We start from the raw sequence: 20,893 nt of genomic DNA on the forward strand, positions 1-20,893 counted from the left end.
TCTCTTTGTCTCTCCTTTCCCCTTTTCTTTCTTTTATATATATACTATATATCCGGAGCCACATAAAGAAAAAAATTATAATAATTTAACCATGTACCAAAGTTGTTTTTGGTATACATACATGTAGATATATTTACAAACAAATTAGTAAAAGTGTGCTTGATACAGAAAATAATCTTTTACATTGCTGTAACTAGAATGACATTTTTATAATGTCATTCTAGTGTCATAATAATTTGAAAAATATATTACAAAAATATACTATATACCTAAAAGCGATTAGTATTATATTTGCATCGAGATTTGCAGCTCGTTCTCAATTTTTTCTTGTGAGAAAAATTGAGACCTTAGATTTTTTCCAAAACACTAAACAAAAGTAACTCTTGTATAAACAAGTAAAATCGATAATCGATTCGAAGAAAATGGCAATTGTATAATTAAACTTTTATTTTAAATCAAATAAACAGATTATAATTGTTTTTTACTTGACTTATTTCAGCTTAATTTTTCTGAAATATAAGGCACGCATAAACAAATAATATATTTACAATAAATAAATGTTTCGAAAACTATATAACATTTTTCAAATTGTATAAATTAATTTTTGAAAATATATCATTTTTTAGTCGCTATGCATGAGTGTATAACGTATTACAATTTTTAGAGAAAAGCAATTCTGAACATTAATTCGCATGTTTTTGAATCGCGTGCTGTGTACTGTAAAGAATTTAAAAATGCTTGTTTCTTCTAATGTATTTATTTACAAGTTCATTATGTAAAAACAAAATGAAACTTCTCCACTTAACTTTCCCTTTTTGCGCGCGCGCACAGCGACACAATTGAAATTTCGCGCCATCCACTTCGCGCAGTAAATTCGTCGAGTCGAGTATCGAGTGCACATGCTTCGGCTATTTCCGCGCGAGCTCGTTCGTCTCTCCGTCGGACCATCTCAATTGTCAGTTGTTCACGGGCTTCTCTAGTGTGCGGACGTGCGCGAGTGTCGAGTGTTCGGCGTGTTCCCTGTCACCTACGGAGGTCGCGGTTTCGCTAACGAACGCCCTACCGTAGCTTCCATATTCAATGTGTATGGCGATTCAGGTGAGTGGCCGGGTACAACGGCGATCATTTTATTATCGGGGGCCGACGTGAAAAACGTGCTCGCGCGGGTGCGAAGGAGAAAAGTCGATCGAGTCCGCGTTTACTTACTCGGCTCGGGTATATCGTTCGCTCGTCTTGCGCGTGTGTGCGTGCGCTTCATGGACGTGCACGGCGTGGCGCGGCCGACGAACTCTGGCGTCTCGTCTTCGCCGCCGCCACCGCCGTCATCACCGTCACCACCACATTGGGGACGATCTCGATGCTCCCTCGCTTTCGAAACGATTTTAACCCAAGTGGACGACGACGGCTTCTCGACGAGCGTACTTTGTCCTCCAAGTATTCCCATAACTCCTAATCGCGTCCCGACTGACACCTCCTTTCCAGTTTCGCGAACGAGAGTTCTTCATGCGAAGGACATTTGGAAAGCAAATTTTTATCCGATCGAATAGATCTCGACTTTTTTTTTATTTCGTCGCTCGAAACGCGTGGTTTCTCTCGAGATTTTTATTTTTATTATTTTATCCTCCATTAATATATCCTTAAATATGTAAATAAAAAAATAAATCTTAAAAAATAATAAACATTAAAACACAGGTTCTTTAATTATTAAATAACAAAATATACAAATTATATTAATATTAAAATAGATATTAGAATTATATTAATATAATTATTAAGAAAAATTTTATTATACATTTTTAATTTTTTTTAAATTTCTACATAGTAAATAAATAATATAATTCATTCCTATGAAATTAAACAAAGCTAATAATACGTTAATACATTACTACCTTAATACATAAACTCTTATCCGCTAAATATTCGTATACATCTTGATTCGTAAATTGACTTTTTTTTTTTTTTTTTTTTTTTTTTAATAACTCATTACTCATTTATTACAATTGTGTCATTATATTTTTCGAAAAAGTAAACTGAATTTAAACGGTGATAAGTATATTTGCGTTGGTCAATGTATATAATACGTACTTTGATTAACACGAGTCAACGTGTCTGGTTACAATACATTGTATTTCGTTTATGCTGTGCGTTTACCGGATATAAAGTGAGATAAAATCACATGTTTGAGTCAATACCGTGTTAAAATGCATGACAGACAACAATAAAGTTTACAATCAAACAATGTTGTTGAAGTTTTCGATGAAGCACTAACATTAACGAAAATTTTATCGTTTCGTCCGTATTTTCCTGTCTTCGATTTTAATTCGCGTTACTTTTGAATCACAGAATTAACCCGACCGATCACGTTGCGGTTGTGATTCAACGCGTAACAATGTTAACGGATATTTCAGTCGAATGTGTGCATCACACTTGTTCCCGATTAGACCGCATCATTTATCTCGAAAGGAAATAGATTTCCAAATGAAGAACATCTTTACATAATTCTTACAACACAAGACTCTGCTTATTCTATTTCCATATTTTATGCTTAATATGTGATAATAGATAAAATGAGGAAGAGCGTAGATAATTGCATCGAGCTTGAAAAGAATGTAAAAAAATGAACATGTGCTATTTGTCAATACTTATTTACTAAAATTTAAAAATTGTTACTTCAGTCAAATATTTTGCGTACATTTTTTTTTTAATCACTTAATACACTAATGGAAATATAAAAAAAAAATATCTTCATTCCTTTTTTTTTTTTTTTTTTTATTTTGCAAAGAATAATCAGTTATATAACTAATAACTCGAGTGTCAGAAAGGTTGGCGGATTATGCTTGAACTTTTCTTCATCGCTTGATACATTTGAATTTCTTCTTAATCTATTACATCTCTTTCCGATTATCGCGTATTTAACTAGATTTCTTGGAAAAATGGAAAAACGGGATTGACGTCATCTCTCTCCGACGGTACGATGCGTCGCGTCGCGTCGCGCCGCGTCCCACCCCGTCCCACCCCGTCTCGTCCGTCCGTCCCGTCCCGTCCAGAAGCGAAGCATACGAAGAGGCGTGGAACGGGCGAGCACGCGCGTGCACGCTGCGAGCGAGTTGATTATCGTTTGTGAACTTCGGCCATGTTTTATTACTGCGTTTTGCGTCAACCGGTCCGATAGGTGCAAATCGTGTAGTCATTATCGGGGGACGCCTTATCGACATTCGTGGGCGAGTGTGTCTTTGATCGTGTTCGATTTAGGATCGCAACGATATACTATCTCATATTTTTTTCAAGGACGAAATCATTGTATCATTAATAAATGTTTCATGCATTATTGTTATTTCACAGCGTGTTTATTAACATTAGAAAAGGCAACTGCGTGTACTAAAATTATCGCAAATATTGATGTGTATCGAGCAACCTTACCGTGTTTTTATAAACTTTTTTTATAGACCAGCTTGTGTTACTTTTCTATTATGATTATAATTTACTGAATTGATGAAACTAGGTTCGTTAACAAGTTTAATTAATACTAAACAAAACAATTGTATTGCAGGCCTCCAATTTATATAAACTTTTAAATGTAATATAATATAAGCACATTGGCCATTGGAGGTTTTTAAATTTTATATCTTTTCTCGAATTCTTAGAAATTATTTTTTTTTTCACACGAAAACTATTACGTTGACATTGATGTGACTTTATGGAAAGTCTAATTAAAATTCCAATATTCATTTATATGTATCAACAAACATTTATTCCAATTTGGTAAATTTTTTATTTATTATTCAACACATTTATATACTAATAACAGCTTAATTAAAAATATATTTATAAATTAATGACAACTTAATTAAGAAATTCCTTACTCGTTACAGATGAATTGAATTATGATGTTAAAAGCGATAGAAATCATATGAGTTTTATTCTTGTGAAAAATATATCAAAATAAATTTTCTAAATACTTGATTTTTCAGCGAAAATAAATCTTGCGACAATTGATCAAAATTTACAACTATTTATTAATTTAATTAAAAAGAGAGTTTTCGGTACATTTTAATTATTCACATTATCAAACATACTTTATATATTTCGAATACTTTATTTATTTCAATGTAAATTGTAAGAATAAAACTCAAATTTGTTTTTTTTTTTTTCTAGCTGAATTTCTTGTATTTTTTAATTTTTCCTTTGTTTCTAACTTTTAAATAAATATGTGTCATATCTTATTTTTAATGTACACTAGTGTAGAAAGATCAACTACAAAGAATAAAACTCATATAATGTCATATGTTTCTAATGTCATAATTTAATATAACTGCAGTGAGGAAACAGAAGCCTTATTAATGTTTTATTCTTTTATTCTCTCTTGTTCCTTTTTGCTAGAATATTACAAATGTCATGGAAGCGTCCTGTTTGTCCATAAGCACTCACGAGACTGGTTAGAATTTTTTATTAGATTCAACAAACAGGATGTTCCATAGGCAATCAGGACACCCATCTGTCATTTAAATATTCAAAATTTGTTTCGGAGAAAGTTTGTTGAAATATATATTAAGTGTATGTCACGTTGGATCTCCACATTTACACGTGAATAGTTGATATTTTTTATATAGAGTTTCGCATAAATATAGTTATTTTGTCACCTAGAATACTGTTACTGTCGTATAGATAGCATTCAGAGAAATCTCAGACTCAGCTTTTCTGAATAAAAAGGATCGTTATCTTGCAGTCATCTCGCCTTACATGGCCACGTGCGCGTCTAGTTTGCGTAGGTCATCGAATTACGTGCGATCATATTTCAACTGTGTAATACATATTAAATTTGATCGTAACTCATAAAATCGTTATAACTCGCTTAGTTCGGACGCAAATTGTATATTTAAATATCGAAGGATCTTGTAAAAAAATCTCGTTCCAAGATAGTACTTTTCAACGAAGCGATAACATATTTCGATTTAATGTGTACTCAATATATATTTCGATTTAATAATTTAAATTTGATTTGTTGTGATATCTCTCGTCACATTTTCAAACATGAATTCCAGAATACCGGCGATCGATCGATCGATCGAGAATTGATTGATTGTTCTAGTGTTCCGAGTGTTTTCCAAATATTCTTCCTCCTCCCTTCATTCCTCGTTAAAGTCTATTGTTCGATATATGCGTGCGTATTATAAATGTGTACGTATGTACTTTCAATTCATTTATAGATCGACCCATCAATTATCGATGAATTTTCCAACGTTTAAATATAATTGAAATTCCCGCAAAAGTATAATGCACGATGATCCTTGTAATACATTTCATCGAAAATTTTGCTTTAAAATTCAGCTTTACTGCAACTATTGTAAACAATCATGATAACTGGCACTCGTAATTTTTTTTTTTTTTTTTTTTTTTTTTTTTTTTTAATACAATTTCTATTTAATTTAATAATAAATATATATATATATATATATATATGGCATAGATATATTGTACGTATATACATTTAACAAATATGTTCTTAGAAAAAAAAATCCGCAAGTAAAATTTATATACACATCAAAGTTGCAGTAAGCAACAATGACGATTCATAAAGTCAGTTTAATGTTCCATTTCCTGTTAAGTAAATTGCACTACATTATATAACTATGAACATTGTATATAAGAGTTAGGAGTGGTGGAAATGATATATTGTGCATAACACATTATTGTGAAAATATATATATAAAATAATTAACTAATTAATAGTTTTTACTAATTAATACTTCTACGTGTTTAGCTTATGCTATTAAATAAAATAAATATAATAAAATTAAAGAGGCAGGTACGAGAGAAATTATACATTAAAATCAAATATGAAAACACGTGTACGCTTTATATGTACCGCATAAGAGTTCCATTTATCTTCCGATTAAGGATTCTATAGTATTTTGTCACATTTAGTTGTTAATTGAGGGATAGGGTCGAAAGGTCCATTAGTGTTTTGTTTCGTCTGAATTGGATACTAGAAGCACGCGCGCGGAGTCAAACTCGAGTAATTCGACGACGAAGCGGCATTAGAGCTGCTAGCTAGCTCTGTCGGTGTCGTCTTTTCAGGGGCCTCCGGCCACCCCTGGGCGGTCGGGACCGGGACCAAGGCGTTTTCACCGCAAGATTATTCCGAGACGTTCCTCTTTCTTCTCGCCGCGCTGCTGACGCCTCGCCACGTGTTGGATAGAGTTACTATCTCGACTAGACCGGTTGGGAGCGATACGTATGGCTTGAGGTAAAGGACGATTCAATAAGACGTTGAAGTACAGGGCCGTAACACGTTACTAGGAAATGCGTTAGAGAGCCGGCGCCGGGAGAGAGAAGGCGTCTTTTCATTTCAAAGTTGTAAACTTTCACATTCTTTCCGCAGGTTTCTTTCTATTTTTTTCAATTTTTTCCCAACCGAAAAGACTGCTCAAAGTGAATACTCTTGTAGAAAATAAAATAAATGACAACATCCTTTGCAATATTTTTCTTAAATTGTGTCGCGCATGTTGTTACAGGCCGTAGTCGTGTGCCTTAGGTTATTTATGATTTCTATTCCTAAACTAAAATCCAAGTGAAAAGTTTCGCCCTATTGCTCAGATCCTGGTGATTCACTTTTCGTCTAAATTTTTTTTTTTTTTTTTTTTTATATATTTCTTTTTCTTACTTTTGATATTCAGTTAATAAAATAAAGGTCCGTTCCATTGTACGTTTGTTCTTTCTTCTTACAACTTTTCAGTTTTCTCTTTAGAAAGAGTCATTCTTCCCGATATTAAAATGCATTTTATTATTAGTTGGTATTTCTACGGAATTTTAATTTGTTTAGCTTTCGAAAGAGGATTTTCTCGTGGACTAAAGTCAGTTGTCAGTTCTTCGTTGTCTCTTAAAGCGAACACACCTTCAACTTGTATCACTTGTGCCAAATAAAGTCTTATAAATGAAAAATTGATTATCTTTTCTTATTACGTCGCGTCTCCGATGTAACAAGGTACGTAATAAAACTTGTTTGTAAATATTCATTACAAAATATCTTGTCTTTACTCGACACAAATCGCCCTGAAGAGGATTTCGTTATAATCTTCTTGAAATTGTTTCATCTATATTTTGTTCAACTTTTTAATTACAAAGGATTTACGGATCTGTCGTTTAAATTTTCCTGAAAAAGAGTATTTGCATTTTTAATAGCCTTTATTTATAATATTTATCGGAAACATTTACACGCGAATTATCTCTGAACTGGTGAGATATTGCAAGAGTCACATTTCTTTAAAGAACGTGCTGGCTCAAGTGGCCCTCTCGTCGCGACGGTTCGTTGCTCTCTTTAACACAGTAAAAGAGAGGCGTTTGTCATCTTTATATAAAACATCTCTCGTTTTTACAAAAATATTTATCTTGTCTTGCATTGCATTCTTTCAAATTCAAATTTTACTAAATTTTTCTAAAGGCATATAAAATTAAAAGACAAAAAGTTATATGGAATAATTGAAAATAAGATAATGATCATATGTTTAATCGAATGCAATCGTCGCACAGTCGTCCTGATACAAGTGTACGATATCCGTTTATGCAATCGTGAAATTAATTTGCGTTACGCACTTGGACGCAGGCGAGCGATATAGGGGAACTTCTTACCGAGGTCGGATTAAATTGCCTTCGGCACACGAATGCATCACGAGGGTGCACGTATGCCTCCTTTACCCCGTCTTTACTCGTCTCGCAATACGAGACAAAACACACACTCGAAGAGAAAAACAAAGAACGTTGTCATCGAAAATAGACCACCATCGTCGAGTAATATTTTTATAGAAGCTGTATGTGGCGATCAATGTCGCGTTTTTATACGCATGTAAATTTTGCAACTTTAAATCGTATGCTTTTGTATATTTACGGAAATTACCATTGCGAAGAATTCAGGAAAATTGTTAATTATAATAATTGATTAGCGCATTATTTTGCAAAGCGTAATTGAACATTGATGACAAGTCATGCAAATTTATTGCTTCATAAATGAAAAATATATCATCAACGTATACCTATGTATTTTTACATATCCGCGAAATTTGTGCTTTAAACGCGATCATCATTATACACGACAAAATCCAAATTTTCGTGATTCAGCCAGTTGTGATTAAAATATAATCGAGGGATAAAAATTTCTAACGTTGTAGGAAATTGTAAAACTTAAAGTTTAGGTATAATTTCCAATAAAATAAACGGCCAGACGAAGCTCACGAATGACGTTTGTCGGTCGTCTGCTTAAAAATAGTATCACGCAAGGGAGATGTTGCGGAGAGTTTTTAAGTGGATCGAATATCTTGTCCCGAGCCGGTTCCAAAGGACGACGAATGTTACATCCCTGCTATATATGTAGTCGCAGGATAGGCGTCGCTAAGGGAAAAAAAAAAAGAAATAAAAGATATTCGACGCCAGACGAGACGGTAGGGTGGACGACCGATGTCACTGACCTTGGATAACGATCGCTAATGTCTATGGGACCGCTGTCGATGGGGCCAGCTGTCGTTTTAAAAGAAACACATACACATTTACGTCCACGTATGTAGACATACAAGAAAAGAAATTTTTTGCATTTTTTTTCTCGATATTTTTACTTTCAAACATTGCACAGAGTATTGTGTTAATTTTATTTAATTCTAGATTTATGCGCCTTTTATTACACATAATACGTACACGCTTATTTTTTACTTTTTAATTTTTTTAAATATTGAAAATATATAAAAAAAAAAAAAAAGAAACAATTGTCTTAGAATCACATATTGAAAATTTAACAAATATGATGTGTAAATTGTGCGGAAGAATACTCGTAAAACATCGTTTCACATTATTAACGATAGCGATCCTTCGCCCGACGGTGATCTCTTATCATCCTTTGCCTGGTAACCTACTGACCTACTTGAAATATCGATTTTAACGTGCACCTGAGACCGTTCGTGCCGCGACCGCTTTCATTATCCGTGCCGCGCCTTTCGCAGCTAGTAAAGTGCGTCTGAGTATAAGCCAGAAGACAATCGTTTTTGCAAATACTACGCTACGAATACTCCGATGGAATCAAATTTAAGTTCAAATTATTTATAGATATTTTTGTTTTATTTATAATAACATAGCATACACTGCAATGCAATATTCTTACAACGAATTCGCGACAAAATATTTCTCGCCATAGATTGAACAGCCTTCGTATTTGTCTATTTATCTATTTAAGTGGGTTTCATTACATTAACCTGAGCCAGTTACATTGTCGAATCTCGAATCGCGAGCATCAAAAATTTAATTATCGCATCAAAATTTTATTAATCGCATTAAAAGATGTTTTAAGTCAGTCCGGATTAACCAAATAAATACGCGAACATCATCAAGGAAAATCAGAAAATATCAGAAGCGTTATTTAATCAATAAGCTGCATGATTCACAGAAATGCTCACGATGGGAATTTAATTGTAACTCGAGGCAATCAGTTTAATAATGTGGATCTATAAATTCACGGATATTGTCCAAGAGAGTTCAAAATGAATGTGTCGGTAAAAGGATACTTTGTTAAATCGTTTTTATATATTGTAAAAATATCACATATATAGATATATTTTCGGCTTTGTTTCTAAAGTTGCTGTTTTAATATAATGAAACAAAATCTAGTCCAACGGATGAAAATATTCGGATATCCAATATAATACCGTTATGAACGTTGCCTAATAATGTGCAGTTCGTCGCCCCACGGCTCGTTCAATCCCACTCTATTCCCTGTTGTCTGGGAAAGTCTGGATGGCAGGGATGTAGGGAACGAAGAAAGGGTGAATGTCAAGGGGGTGATATAAACATATAATGTACAACATATGGGAATATACTTGAAGCATAATATATGTAAAATATAAATGTAACACATATGACTGCATCCAACTCATCGCTGCTATTACATTTTATAATAATTAAATAAAAATTATAATGGCTCCCTTTAATATGTATACCTCGTTTCTAGTCATGCGTAATGACCTCTTTCTCTATTTGTTATATATGTATATATATATATATATATATATATATATATATATATATATATATGTATACACCTCCCTCCCACATGAAAGTATAACGGTAGTGACATCACAATTTGACGTCATAACACCTCCTACTGGCCGTACCTGCCGTATTGATTTTCAATGACGTCGTTGGTTCATTTGCAAAATGTGCTTTTTTCCAATGCGCATTTATCCATTATTTAAATATCACCAGTCTGCCTGCTTGCAAAAATTTTTTAATTATGCGTGTATATGTGTACATTACGACGTATTATCTGCTTTATATATCGCGCATTCGATAATTTTTCATTATGTTTCTCAGAAAATGTTTCGCATTCGAAGAACAGGTAGTTTTATCACTATATCGGTGTGTATAAAAAAATCATGATATTGACATCTCTATAACATCATGTCAAGAATTCTCGAATTTTCCTCGTGCACTCTCTCAATTTAAAATCTGCGATTTTTCAACAAATTGCGTTGAAGTCTACAAATTAAAAGTGTCAAGTAAACAAGTGGATATGTGTATATTTTTCTATGAAGCGGTTTAATAATTTATCTAGTTCGACGGAATCTGACGTCATTGAAACGATCTTGATGTTTTCTTACACCATCGTGTTACCGAGAATGACCGTGAAAGTCGCGCGCTTATATCAATCAATCAGTATTTCTGATAATCGTGGCATAGATAATCATAAATATACATGTAGTGTAAAAGAAGAAAGGATCTTTAAGAAAATTTGAACATACATAATAAGAATCGATCTTGCATATAAGAACATAAAAAAAGATCATGTAAGCTTATGCAATAGAATTGCACGCTATTGCACAAGCTTACACCTTGGACTATCATCACTAATTCATCTCGCCTATACTCGTGACTGCATCGTGATTATAATCGCGTGATCATTTTATTAACCATTAATTGATACGCGTGAGAGAAATCGGAATCCTATTGTGTATCTGTCAATTGCGGTGATTTGTTGATTTTTGATTTTAAATTATAGATTAGAAAATCTGGTATGTTTACACATGGATATATCATACGATAGTGATCACACACGATATCGAAATACGACAATTAGACGGCGTCAGCTGAAAATCAAAGCAATCGCAATCGCGTCAAATTTCAATCACGAAATTATTCCCGGACGCGAAGTAAAAATTCGAAAACTTGCGAAAAGATTGCGAAGACGTTTACGTAACGTTGTTAATCGACGTTACATTCGAACCAAATTTTCTCATGGATCAGTCATAGGTCGCAAAAGGCAGAACGTCACTGATTGCGTAGACGCGTAAGAGAGTCGGATGACATTGCGTATGTGAATTGCGTGTGTGTTGGGGTGGGAGCGGGGGGGAGGAGGAGGAGGAGGAGGAGGTCAGATGACGAGCACTACTCGCTCGGTGATGGGAAGGGTGGAAGTTGTCTTGACGCCGTGCTATTTTGATCGCCACGCTGTGGCTGGCCCAGATTCGACACAACCATCGACCGCAACGAGTGTACGGTATCATCATCCTCCGCGCTCCGGGGCCTCACGCCTCACACCCGCGCATATCTGCAACAGCTTTTGCTACGAGAATCGAGTGCGGGAATCGAGTTTCCTTCACGAGTTGAAGATAAATTTTTCTATAAACGCTCCACGTTAGCCAATCATGTGAAGTATAAAAATTGACATTTATCACTTCGCAACTATAATACCGATACATAAGGAAGGAATCGTGACTTGTAAAGCACACTTGTAAAGAAAACTTAAAACACGCGTACTTGTATTTTGACATTGGACATTGATGCGGAAAAATATGTACGACCGTCTCGCTGCAGCTTAAATAGTGAATTTCAACTGCTTTCGCTAAAGTGTATGCGCAACATTAAAATGTGACTTTTTCCTGGTGATGTGGTGCGGTGATTTCGTCACGTTGCTACCAATTTCTGATCGCGTGACGACATAGTGCTTCACATTTAGATTATAATTATCTCAGTGAACGCTTCCGTGACCTTGCAGATTTTTTTTCTCGTCAAATGATTGTAAGGTAAAGTGAATCAAGTTGCTGATGTTGAACACGTTGCGAAAAAATATTGAATGCATAGCTGCTTTTATATATATGTATATATATATATAGATAATACTTAAAAAAATCGTGTAACACACAAAAAATACGTACTATAATTTTTCGCTCGTCCATATAAATATTTAATTTTATTTTTACTGATCTAAATAAATTTTAGGCGAATCATGGGAGCGTGATTATTTGCACGTGCTTTGTCTATGCGTGTGCAAAAAAGAATTTTGTTAGTCTAATGATTAACCCTTCGTTAGGCGCAATATCTAATAGATATAAATAGATATTGTTTTAAGCCATATTACTACACACTGCGATTTTTTTATCTATTGTAATATTTATGAATTTGTTATTTACTGTTTTTGGCATATTTTTTTAATGCCTCATATATTAACATAATGTTAAGACAAAGTTGTTTTAAGAACCAAAGAAAAATAAAGGAAAATTATTGCGCCTAACGCCGGGTTAAAGAACAGAATCCATTTTTTTTTTTTTTTTTTTTTTATTTCCATGCGGATTTCTTCTCGCATGGAAACAGCAGGGTCACATTTTATCGATACTTAAAAATTCTCGCGAGAAACGCGATGTAGCGCGGCTAACGATACGTTTATAGAACGAAGGCTGATGATGGAATCGCCGCATTTCTCACATTCTTTAAAAATAAGTATATATGCGTGTGATATATAAACGTGCAATAGTAGTAACATGTGCTATTTTACTTTGGACGAAAGTTGGCACTGTTTGTCGTAAGGAGAAAGAGGAGACATGTGTGTCGATATATTTTGGACTATCATGAAGGACACGCGTACACTAAAAAAAAAAATGATCTTGAAACAAATAAATTATTAGCAAATACTGTGATACTGCATATATTTTGCACTTAATCAATTTTAATGACAGAGACAGAATTTATATCTGTACTATTAATGTAATTTAGACAGAAAATTTATCTATGATGCCTATCTTTAAGGTCTATTGTCAGGTACAATTATATTTGTGATTAATATTTGGCAATGGGATCTAAATTTTCTAGAGGTATTGCTAGAATATTGCTGCTATAAATTCTATACGTGACAAATAATATTCCAACAGATACAAAAAGTAGCGATAAATTTTAGTCGAAACATCTAGAAATCTACCTGCATTAGCGAAATATTTTTTTGAGTGACACAAATAATAGTAAAATAAGAAAATTAGATTCGACGTCGCGTTACATTTTCAAGAATTCCTCACGCGTTTAAAATCTCGCTTGGCAGGTTCATTAAGTTGTATGCGCACGATGCTTTCTCATTGTCAGTGAAATCGGTAAAAAAATAAAAAAAAAAAAAACAGCGCGATTTCAACCTTGTAGCTATTTTACTTCCGCCGAAGCGATTTATGACTTTTGTTTTTCTTACGTATATCATGGCGCGCAGACTTATAAATTCCTTCACGAGTATTATGCAACGCGTTGCAGTGAAACGCTATTCTCACGAGATGTAAATTGATACTCGCTGATCGATGTATATTCCGCGCGCGTGTATCGCGACTTTAATTTTCCAGCGTTATTTCAATCATATAGCAGCATGTGGAATTGAATTATCTGACTCGTAAATGGTAGGAGCTAGAAAAAGCACCGATTGTTTGAAACTTTCTTGCGATGATCGGCTTTAACAGAGACACGGATAAATTATTCTTATGTCGCACACATCCGGATTGTATATATACATATATATCCATCTTGACTCCTGACCTGCGCGATTTCTCTCGCTTCATCTGGCAAACAGTATAACTGTATGTATCGAATAGATCGTTTGCAAATATTTTACATTGACATTTAATCGGATAATATTAAGGAAAAATGCTTAACGCGTACATTTTCTCTCACGAAAATTTCCGTCGAGTTCTATTAATAGAGACGAATGATTGGAGCGAGCGATTTTTGTCGTCTCTTCGCGGATACGTCCCTCAATGTCCGCGACGTAACTACAACGTAAATAGAATTTTGTTTACCGCATAAACCCACGCGTCGTCGGTCTTGTGACACTGTGATGATTCCGATGATGGATGTTTCAAATATTAGTTCTGATCACGCAAATTTCCTCCGAGCATTTTATAAAACCTTTCAACTGCATTAGAATATTACTTACGTTGCACACGGCAATCTTGAAAATTATAGCACAAGAGACATAGTACAATACAGACATGAAAATGCAAAATTCTAGCAGGTTGCGGCAATATTTTAATTAGAGCTTCACTTTTTATATACATATAAAATCTTACGCACACACAGGCGCGCGCGCGCATTTATATAATTTAAATAATATACATATATGACATAACGATGATTATCGACAAGAATAAAAATGTAATTGATTGTATTTAATTTATCGTAATTTTTTTTTATTAATTCCAATCAATCTTTGGTTATCGTTATATTATAGGAAACGTCATATAAGTCAATACGGATATTTTTTTCCCTTTCTTTTCATTTTTTTCTGATCTCCACGTTATCTCTCAAATTTCACCATTAAAATTAGAAATATTCCCTTCTTTTTTTTCCATTTTTTTTATTTTCACGTCACCTGTCAACCGTTAAAATTAGAATAGTTCTTCCTCTCATACTGCATGTTCACACAGCAATAATACATTATTATAGTACAAATACTTTGTATTCAACATTAGCATTAATATTTAACATGCAGCATGATGTTACATTATAATCTTTCGAAAAACAGACATTTGATAACGTTGCGCTGTACAATCGTACAATAATAATAATAATAGTAATAATAATTGCTGTAGGGACCTAAGTATTGTTTGCAAAAGCGTACTGGAGCTAAAATACATTTGACGACGAATGTAGAGAATTTATGAATTCGTGGTATTCGCGCCTCATTACGATATAAGCAAACCACAGGCGGTTTCTTTTCTTAACACGGATATATGCGTGTTATACGTCACGACGACGTCGCGTGTACCGCATAATGATAAAGTTTTTTAGAAAAAGACGCGATAATCTGATTTAGTAAAATTCTGCTGACAACATCTTGATATTTCTTCGCTGAATCAAATGAAATAAACCTAAATCTTGTATTTAATTTCGAGTTTTCGCTATTCTTTATTTTATCTTATTTTATTTATTCCTTGTTTATTTTATCGTACATATATTCTTTTTCTATTCTTATTTTTTCTGTGTACTCTACATTTTTTTTTTTTTTTTTTTTTTTTTATAGAGAAGAGGAGACAAAGTATACATTTCCAGACAAAATAAAATGCTTTTACTATTATTCATATATACTGTTACTACTTGCGTGTGTATGTGCGCAATCAGTACAAACATGTGTTTATATTGTTTTTTTTAAACATTTAGATGGTATTAAAATATATCGAATCCAGAGAAATTCTCATCGTTAATGTTATCTATTATTTAATTATTCTTAATTAATAGTTAATGTCCAAAAAATTGGATTTTAATGTTATTTGAACAAGTCTATATAGCTTAAGGTTTATCAAATAAGTTTTGAGATTTTGTTTGTAAATATTGTAATATTTTCTCGCTTTATTTTATGACAGTGAGTCATCCTCATCTCTCGAACAAAGTCTCGAAAGTCTTTACCTGATCATTTGTCCGACATATTTGGCAGCTCTTGCTGATAATTGTTTTCTCGTATTCTCTCTCATTTGCTCTTATTGTTATCTGCTATTGTTATCTCGTTCTAGACAGAAATAGTAGAAAGATTTATGATATTTTCGGAAGGTCTTATTGTCTTATTTAATGAAGGATAATAAGAGTATCTCTGCGGATGACAATATATTAAGTAAGTTATAAATTAAGGAAATATGGTACATTTAACGAAATTGGAATTTTCGTAATTTTTCATTATAAAAATTGAAATGACACGTTTCTAAGTAATTTCTTATCGAGATTGATGAATTGATGAACATTGCACAATGCACTTTTAGTTTTTTAAAATATAAAATTAGTAATTAATTTGTGAGTTAGATTTACCAGTAAAGATTTGTCCTTGTAGTATTAAAATTTTCATTTTCATGAATTTTTTAAGTATAGACACCGTAAAATTTTCGTAGTAATTGGTCTCACACTATAAGAAATTCAGTTTGATATAAAATAATATTTTTTTTTTTACGATTTTGAGAATAAATGATATTCTACAGGGCCAGTCTTTTAACTCATAAATTAATTTTATATTTTAAAAGGTTAAAGAGTGCTTTGTGCAATGTCAAATTCATGAATCTCGAAATATATTAGATTTATTAACTTTTGACGTTAGCTGATCCGTCCAATTTCTCCTTAAAGAAATAAAATAGACGGCAGTGATGATCTATGGCGACATGATCATGATAGATTTGGCCTTGGCGACGTTTCACGAAGCTTGCTCTCCTCTCCGGTTAGACTTCACCTGCCAATTATTTCGGTTATTCTCGTACATATGCCTGAATGTCGATCGGTCATGCTTCTTCCTGTCAATCAGTCAGTTGTTCGCGTATAGCGATAACGTTATGCAAAAGAGGAGCTTTCGCAAATCAATTGCAGCAAAAGACTGTGAGAGGTCAATTTACACGCTACCAAATGCAAAACTTGGCACAGAACAACTAGAAATTGCGATCTATGTCGCGCGTGTGTATATGTGACTACGTATGTATGTGTGTGTGTGTGTGTGTGTGTGTGTGTGTGTGTGTGTGTGTGTGTGTGTGTGTGTGTGTGTGTGCGTGCGTGTGCGTGTGCGTGTGCGTGTGCGTGTGCGTGTGCGTGTGCGTGTGCGTGTGCGTGTGCGTGTGCGTGTGCGTGTGCGTGTGCGTGTGTGTGTGTGTGTGTGTGTGTGTGTGCGCGCGCGCGCGCGCGCGCGTGCGACGGCGCATATTTTCCATCTAAAAATTATTTTGGTATTTTTTTTTCTTTTTGTAGTATGAGCGACATTTCGTCAATACGTGCGCGTGTGAAATTACTTCAATTAAAAAATAAAACTAATTATCGAGATGAAAGGAGAGATTAATAAATGGCGTTATACTCTTTATACGCACAAAATAACATATTCAAAAATTGGCATTAGGCGCGATTTGGCTATTATCGTGGTAGTGAAAAGTTGTGCGATTGTCACGCGTGAAAACGATAAGAGTAAAGTGCGATTACTTTAAGTTTATAATTTTATTATTTGCAATGAAAAAATCTCTCCCATCTTTGATTCTTTGTTGCAGTTTCCTGGTGAGTGCATCCTCACATACATGGAGTTTCAGTTGGATAGCGCAGAGTATTGCCAGGCTCAACACAAATAGAGAGACACGCCCCATACTCCCTGACAATTATTAGGTACTCTTAGAACAAAGAGAAGAAGGGTAGAAACATCTTGGGTGGAAAGAGGGATATTAAAGTAGAAGAATTATCACGCACCGGGGAAGCCAGAAAAATCATCCACTAGTCATCACGCAAGACACATAGAAGAATTTAATAGAAATTATTAATTTACATTAGTAGATGCAAGCATTGTAGAGATACTGAGCGCACCTGGAGCACCCAGTGCCAAATAGGTACATTAATTTTTAACTGCATAAATACAGTTTACCGCACACAGAGATAAATTTTGTAATTATACTGATTTCAGGTAATCTTCCGCGAATTATAGTCAAAAAGTCTCAAGTAGGAAGGATAAAGCGCATATCAACACCGCCTAATGTAACGTAGCCCTTACACTTTCGGCGAAGTTCGCACCCCGACAACCCTTCCTAAGATCTACATGTAAACCCGTGGTTCTGTCCTCTGTAAAAAAATAAGATATTCTATTAGTTAAATGAAAAACAACTTTATAAGACTGACATTTAATGGGCTAAGTTGTCAAATCCAGCCTTTGTCGCTTCGTATAGTGTGGCACACGTATGTGAGAGACTTTAAAAAAGTTATATAAGATCTTTAAGAGAGTTAAAAACAATAAAAGGAAGAAGGTAGATAATACAACCATCTCTGCATCTTAAGGAGGAAATGAGCAACATGAGGGTGAAGGACATCAGACCGGCGCCCGCCGAGATTGAATACAAAAACATGAAGTTCCTCATTACTGATCGGCCCAATGATCAAACCATCCATACCTTTATTCAAGTTAGTAGTATGCAAAATTTTCTGCTTCAAGATAAATCCTCTTATCTCTCAATATCATTCGTTTAAGTACCTAATGCGAACTGTTGTATATCTTTTTATTAGGAACTGAAAAAGCATAATGTAAAAGAAGTGGTCAGAGTTTGCGAACCAACATACAAAGTCGAGGAACTCAAGTCGGAAGGGATCAATGTGATAGATTTGGTATTCGATGACGGTACATTTCCACCAAACGAGGTAAAAATATCTCTAGCCTCTTTAAATGTTCTAAACAAACAAAATGGGGAATATATATTACTATTCACAATTTTGTCTGTTTATAACAATTTCTAGGTAGTGGATGAATGGTTCGAATTGCTAAAAAATCGTTTCCGAGAATCACCTGATGCATGTGTGGCGGTACATTGCGTCGCAGGTCTCGGTAGAGCACCGGTTTTGGTTGCAATAGCTCTCATTGAGCTTGGACTTAAGTTCGAAGATGCTGTCGCCCTCATCAGAGAGTAAGTCATCTTGTACTTTGATAACATCTCTTTCTTTTTTTTTTAATATTGGTTCGCATTAAATTGTGATTTGCGATTTTTTCTTTGTTTTAGGAAAAGACGAGGCGCCATAAACGCAAAGCAGTTGACTTTTCTTGAAAAGTATCGTCCCAAGTCTCGATTGAAGCTCAAGAATGGACAAAAAAATTCTTGTTGCATCCAATAGATCAAAGAATTTTTCAAAAGAAAAAAAGAAGAGAAAAAAATGGGAAGAAAAGTCACTAATCCACATACCGATTGATATAAATGTATAGGTTTTTGCGCCTGAAGACAAGTGGCATATTGTAGCAAATTTGTTCTGAATGGCCTATCAATGGAAATGCAATCGTGATAAATGTCAATAAATTTTGAGGCACTTTTTGCACTAATCATCTATTCTAAATTCTCGAGGTAAATCATCAACGTAGCAAATCATGAATATAGCTTTAAATTGTTGCCAGTTCCTTTTATGAAATGGTATATTTATTTTTGATACTTGATTGATATTGAATACATAATGGGACAAAAAGCCTTGAAATGAATAATATTTATTTTTAAATCATTTGAAAATCGACTACATTATTGTCATTCAGTCTTAGTAATTTCTAAATTATAACTTCTAATTGTAAATTATTATTATTATTATTATTATTATTATTATTATTATTATTATTATTATTCATACATATATCTAATTTTATTGTGTAATATATCTTTATTTTCTTTCTGATTTACACAAAAGATAAAAACAAGTATAAACGCACGCGTGAAATATGATGTATTTAATTTGAAAAATGAAAAATATAAGAATTATAATTTTAATTATAATGAACATGGGTACATTATCAGTTTGTTAGCATTTCATCGAGATGATAAGTTATATTATGTTTCTGAAATATATATAGAAGATATGTAAAATATTTTTATTATTTATTGAATTTTTACCAGATGTAATTTAGAAATTTCTACACTGAGTGATTGTACAAGCTACATTTCAGGATAATAAGAGTGCTAAAAAAGTAAATACGTTTCTTTACAGAAAGATATGTAAAAATATTTGAATCAGAATTATATTTCTGTTTAAACTAATTATAAAAAAAACTAATTAAAAAAAATATTTGCCTCGTGTGCAAATATACCGTTCCTTAGAAAGATTTTATATACATTTTCCACAGAATACGATTCGAATAAAAAAGAGGTGTTTTTTATACAATATATTAGTTGCAACTTTGCAAAGTACAATATAAAATTCTGAAAAATAAGCATCAGAATAATTTCTGCAATGAAAAAAGAAACAAATAAAGGATTATCAATTTTACAATGATAAAGAGTTCACTATTTTAAACATTGCAATTACAAACCATGATATTACAATATTGAATTTATAAAAAAAAATTATATATATATATAGGTATGTATATATATATATATATATATATATATATATATATATTTACAAATTAAATATTGTAATTATCATGGTTTGTAATTATCTTTGCATATTGCAAAATTATATTAATTATAACTAATATTAATTCTAATTAATAAAACTAAATTATTAGATAAAAATGGTTAGTGTTTGCAATTACTACTATAATATTTTGATACACTTGCTGTACACAAATGTTTAATGTGAAAAATATGAATTGCAGCATTTAGGCTTTGATGCATATTTTGAATCTAAAAGCAAAAATTTTTAGCTTAAAAAAGAAAAGGAAAACAACACGTATTGCGTTGCATTTCCAATGGCATGCCGAATTGCTGATGGATGTTTTTAACTCTTATTGGACTTGGAATCTGCGTTAACTTGAAAGATGGATAATGCGAAACTAATGTGAAGTAAACCACTTTCCAGAGCTGTATATCACATTTATCGTAGCTCGACGGCAATTTTACCAAAATTTTTGCATATCTAACTTTTAGTTAGAAGTAGATTTTTCAATCTGATACGAGCATTTTATGTAAAATCATTGTCGTCTTCTGTTTTGGTAAAATTGTCGGTGATGCTGTACGCCACACTAAACTGTGTTCAAAGGATAGAAAAATTCACTCGTAAAATAATAACAAATATAATACTTAGAACACATTTCACGCGCGTCTGCTGATTTTATGTGAATGTACGTTGTTTTGTATTCGTTGTTTTGTTATTGCCGTCTTTGTTTCTAACCGTCCTGCTTAACAATGAGTCCGTTCCG

General features: G+C 33.2%; 1 protein-coding gene across 3 annotated transcripts; it reads left to right on the top strand.

Annotated features, from left to right (window-relative positions):
* Positions 1–945: 945 nt before the first annotated feature.
* Positions 946–20,079, top strand: LOC140674654 (PRL-1 phosphatase-like). Of its 3 annotated transcripts, XM_072908388.1 has the most exons (7): positions 946–1,098; positions 17,289–17,618; positions 17,693–17,961; positions 18,061–18,183; positions 18,286–18,417; positions 18,514–18,680; positions 18,774–20,079. In XM_072908388.1, the coding sequence occupies exons 4-7, from the start codon at positions 18,067–18,069 to the stop codon at positions 18,883–18,885; spliced, it is 528 nt and encodes a 175-aa protein (XP_072764489.1). In that variant the 5' UTR covers positions 946–1,098; positions 17,289–17,618; positions 17,693–17,961; positions 18,061–18,066; the 3' UTR covers positions 18,886–20,079. The 3 variants fall into 3 exon arrangements, with proteins under 3 accessions (XP_072764489.1, XP_072764474.1, XP_072764483.1); XM_072908373.1 differs by lacking the exon at positions 946–1,098 and adding an exon at positions 11,482–12,059 and having other exon boundaries at positions 17,693–18,183; positions 18,774–19,312; XM_072908382.1 differs by lacking the exon at positions 946–1,098 and adding an exon at positions 15,678–15,889 and having other exon boundaries at positions 17,693–18,183; positions 18,774–19,312.
* The last annotated feature ends 814 nt before the right edge of the window (positions 20,080–20,893 follow it).

This window comes from Anoplolepis gracilipes, chromosome 2, assembly GCF_047496725.1.
Source record: "Anoplolepis gracilipes chromosome 2, ASM4749672v1, whole genome shotgun sequence".
In the NCBI taxonomy this organism is placed as follows: Eukaryota; Metazoa; Arthropoda; class Insecta; order Hymenoptera; family Formicidae; genus Anoplolepis; species Anoplolepis gracilipes.

Excerpts from the sequence above, each read along its gene's own strand:
- LOC140674654 (XM_072908388.1), top strand. The coding sequence starts at position 18,067 with ATGAGCAACATGAGGGTGAAGGACATCAGACCGGCGCCCGCCGAGATT. Across the intron at positions 18,184-18,285 it reads CCATCCATACCTTTATTCAA|GAACTGAAAAAGCATAATGT; the intron begins GTTAGTAGTATG and ends TCTTTTTATTAG. Across the intron at positions 18,681-18,773 it reads GCTGTCGCCCTCATCAGAGA|GAAAAGACGAGGCGCCATAA; the intron begins GTAAGTCATCTT and ends TCTTTGTTTTAG.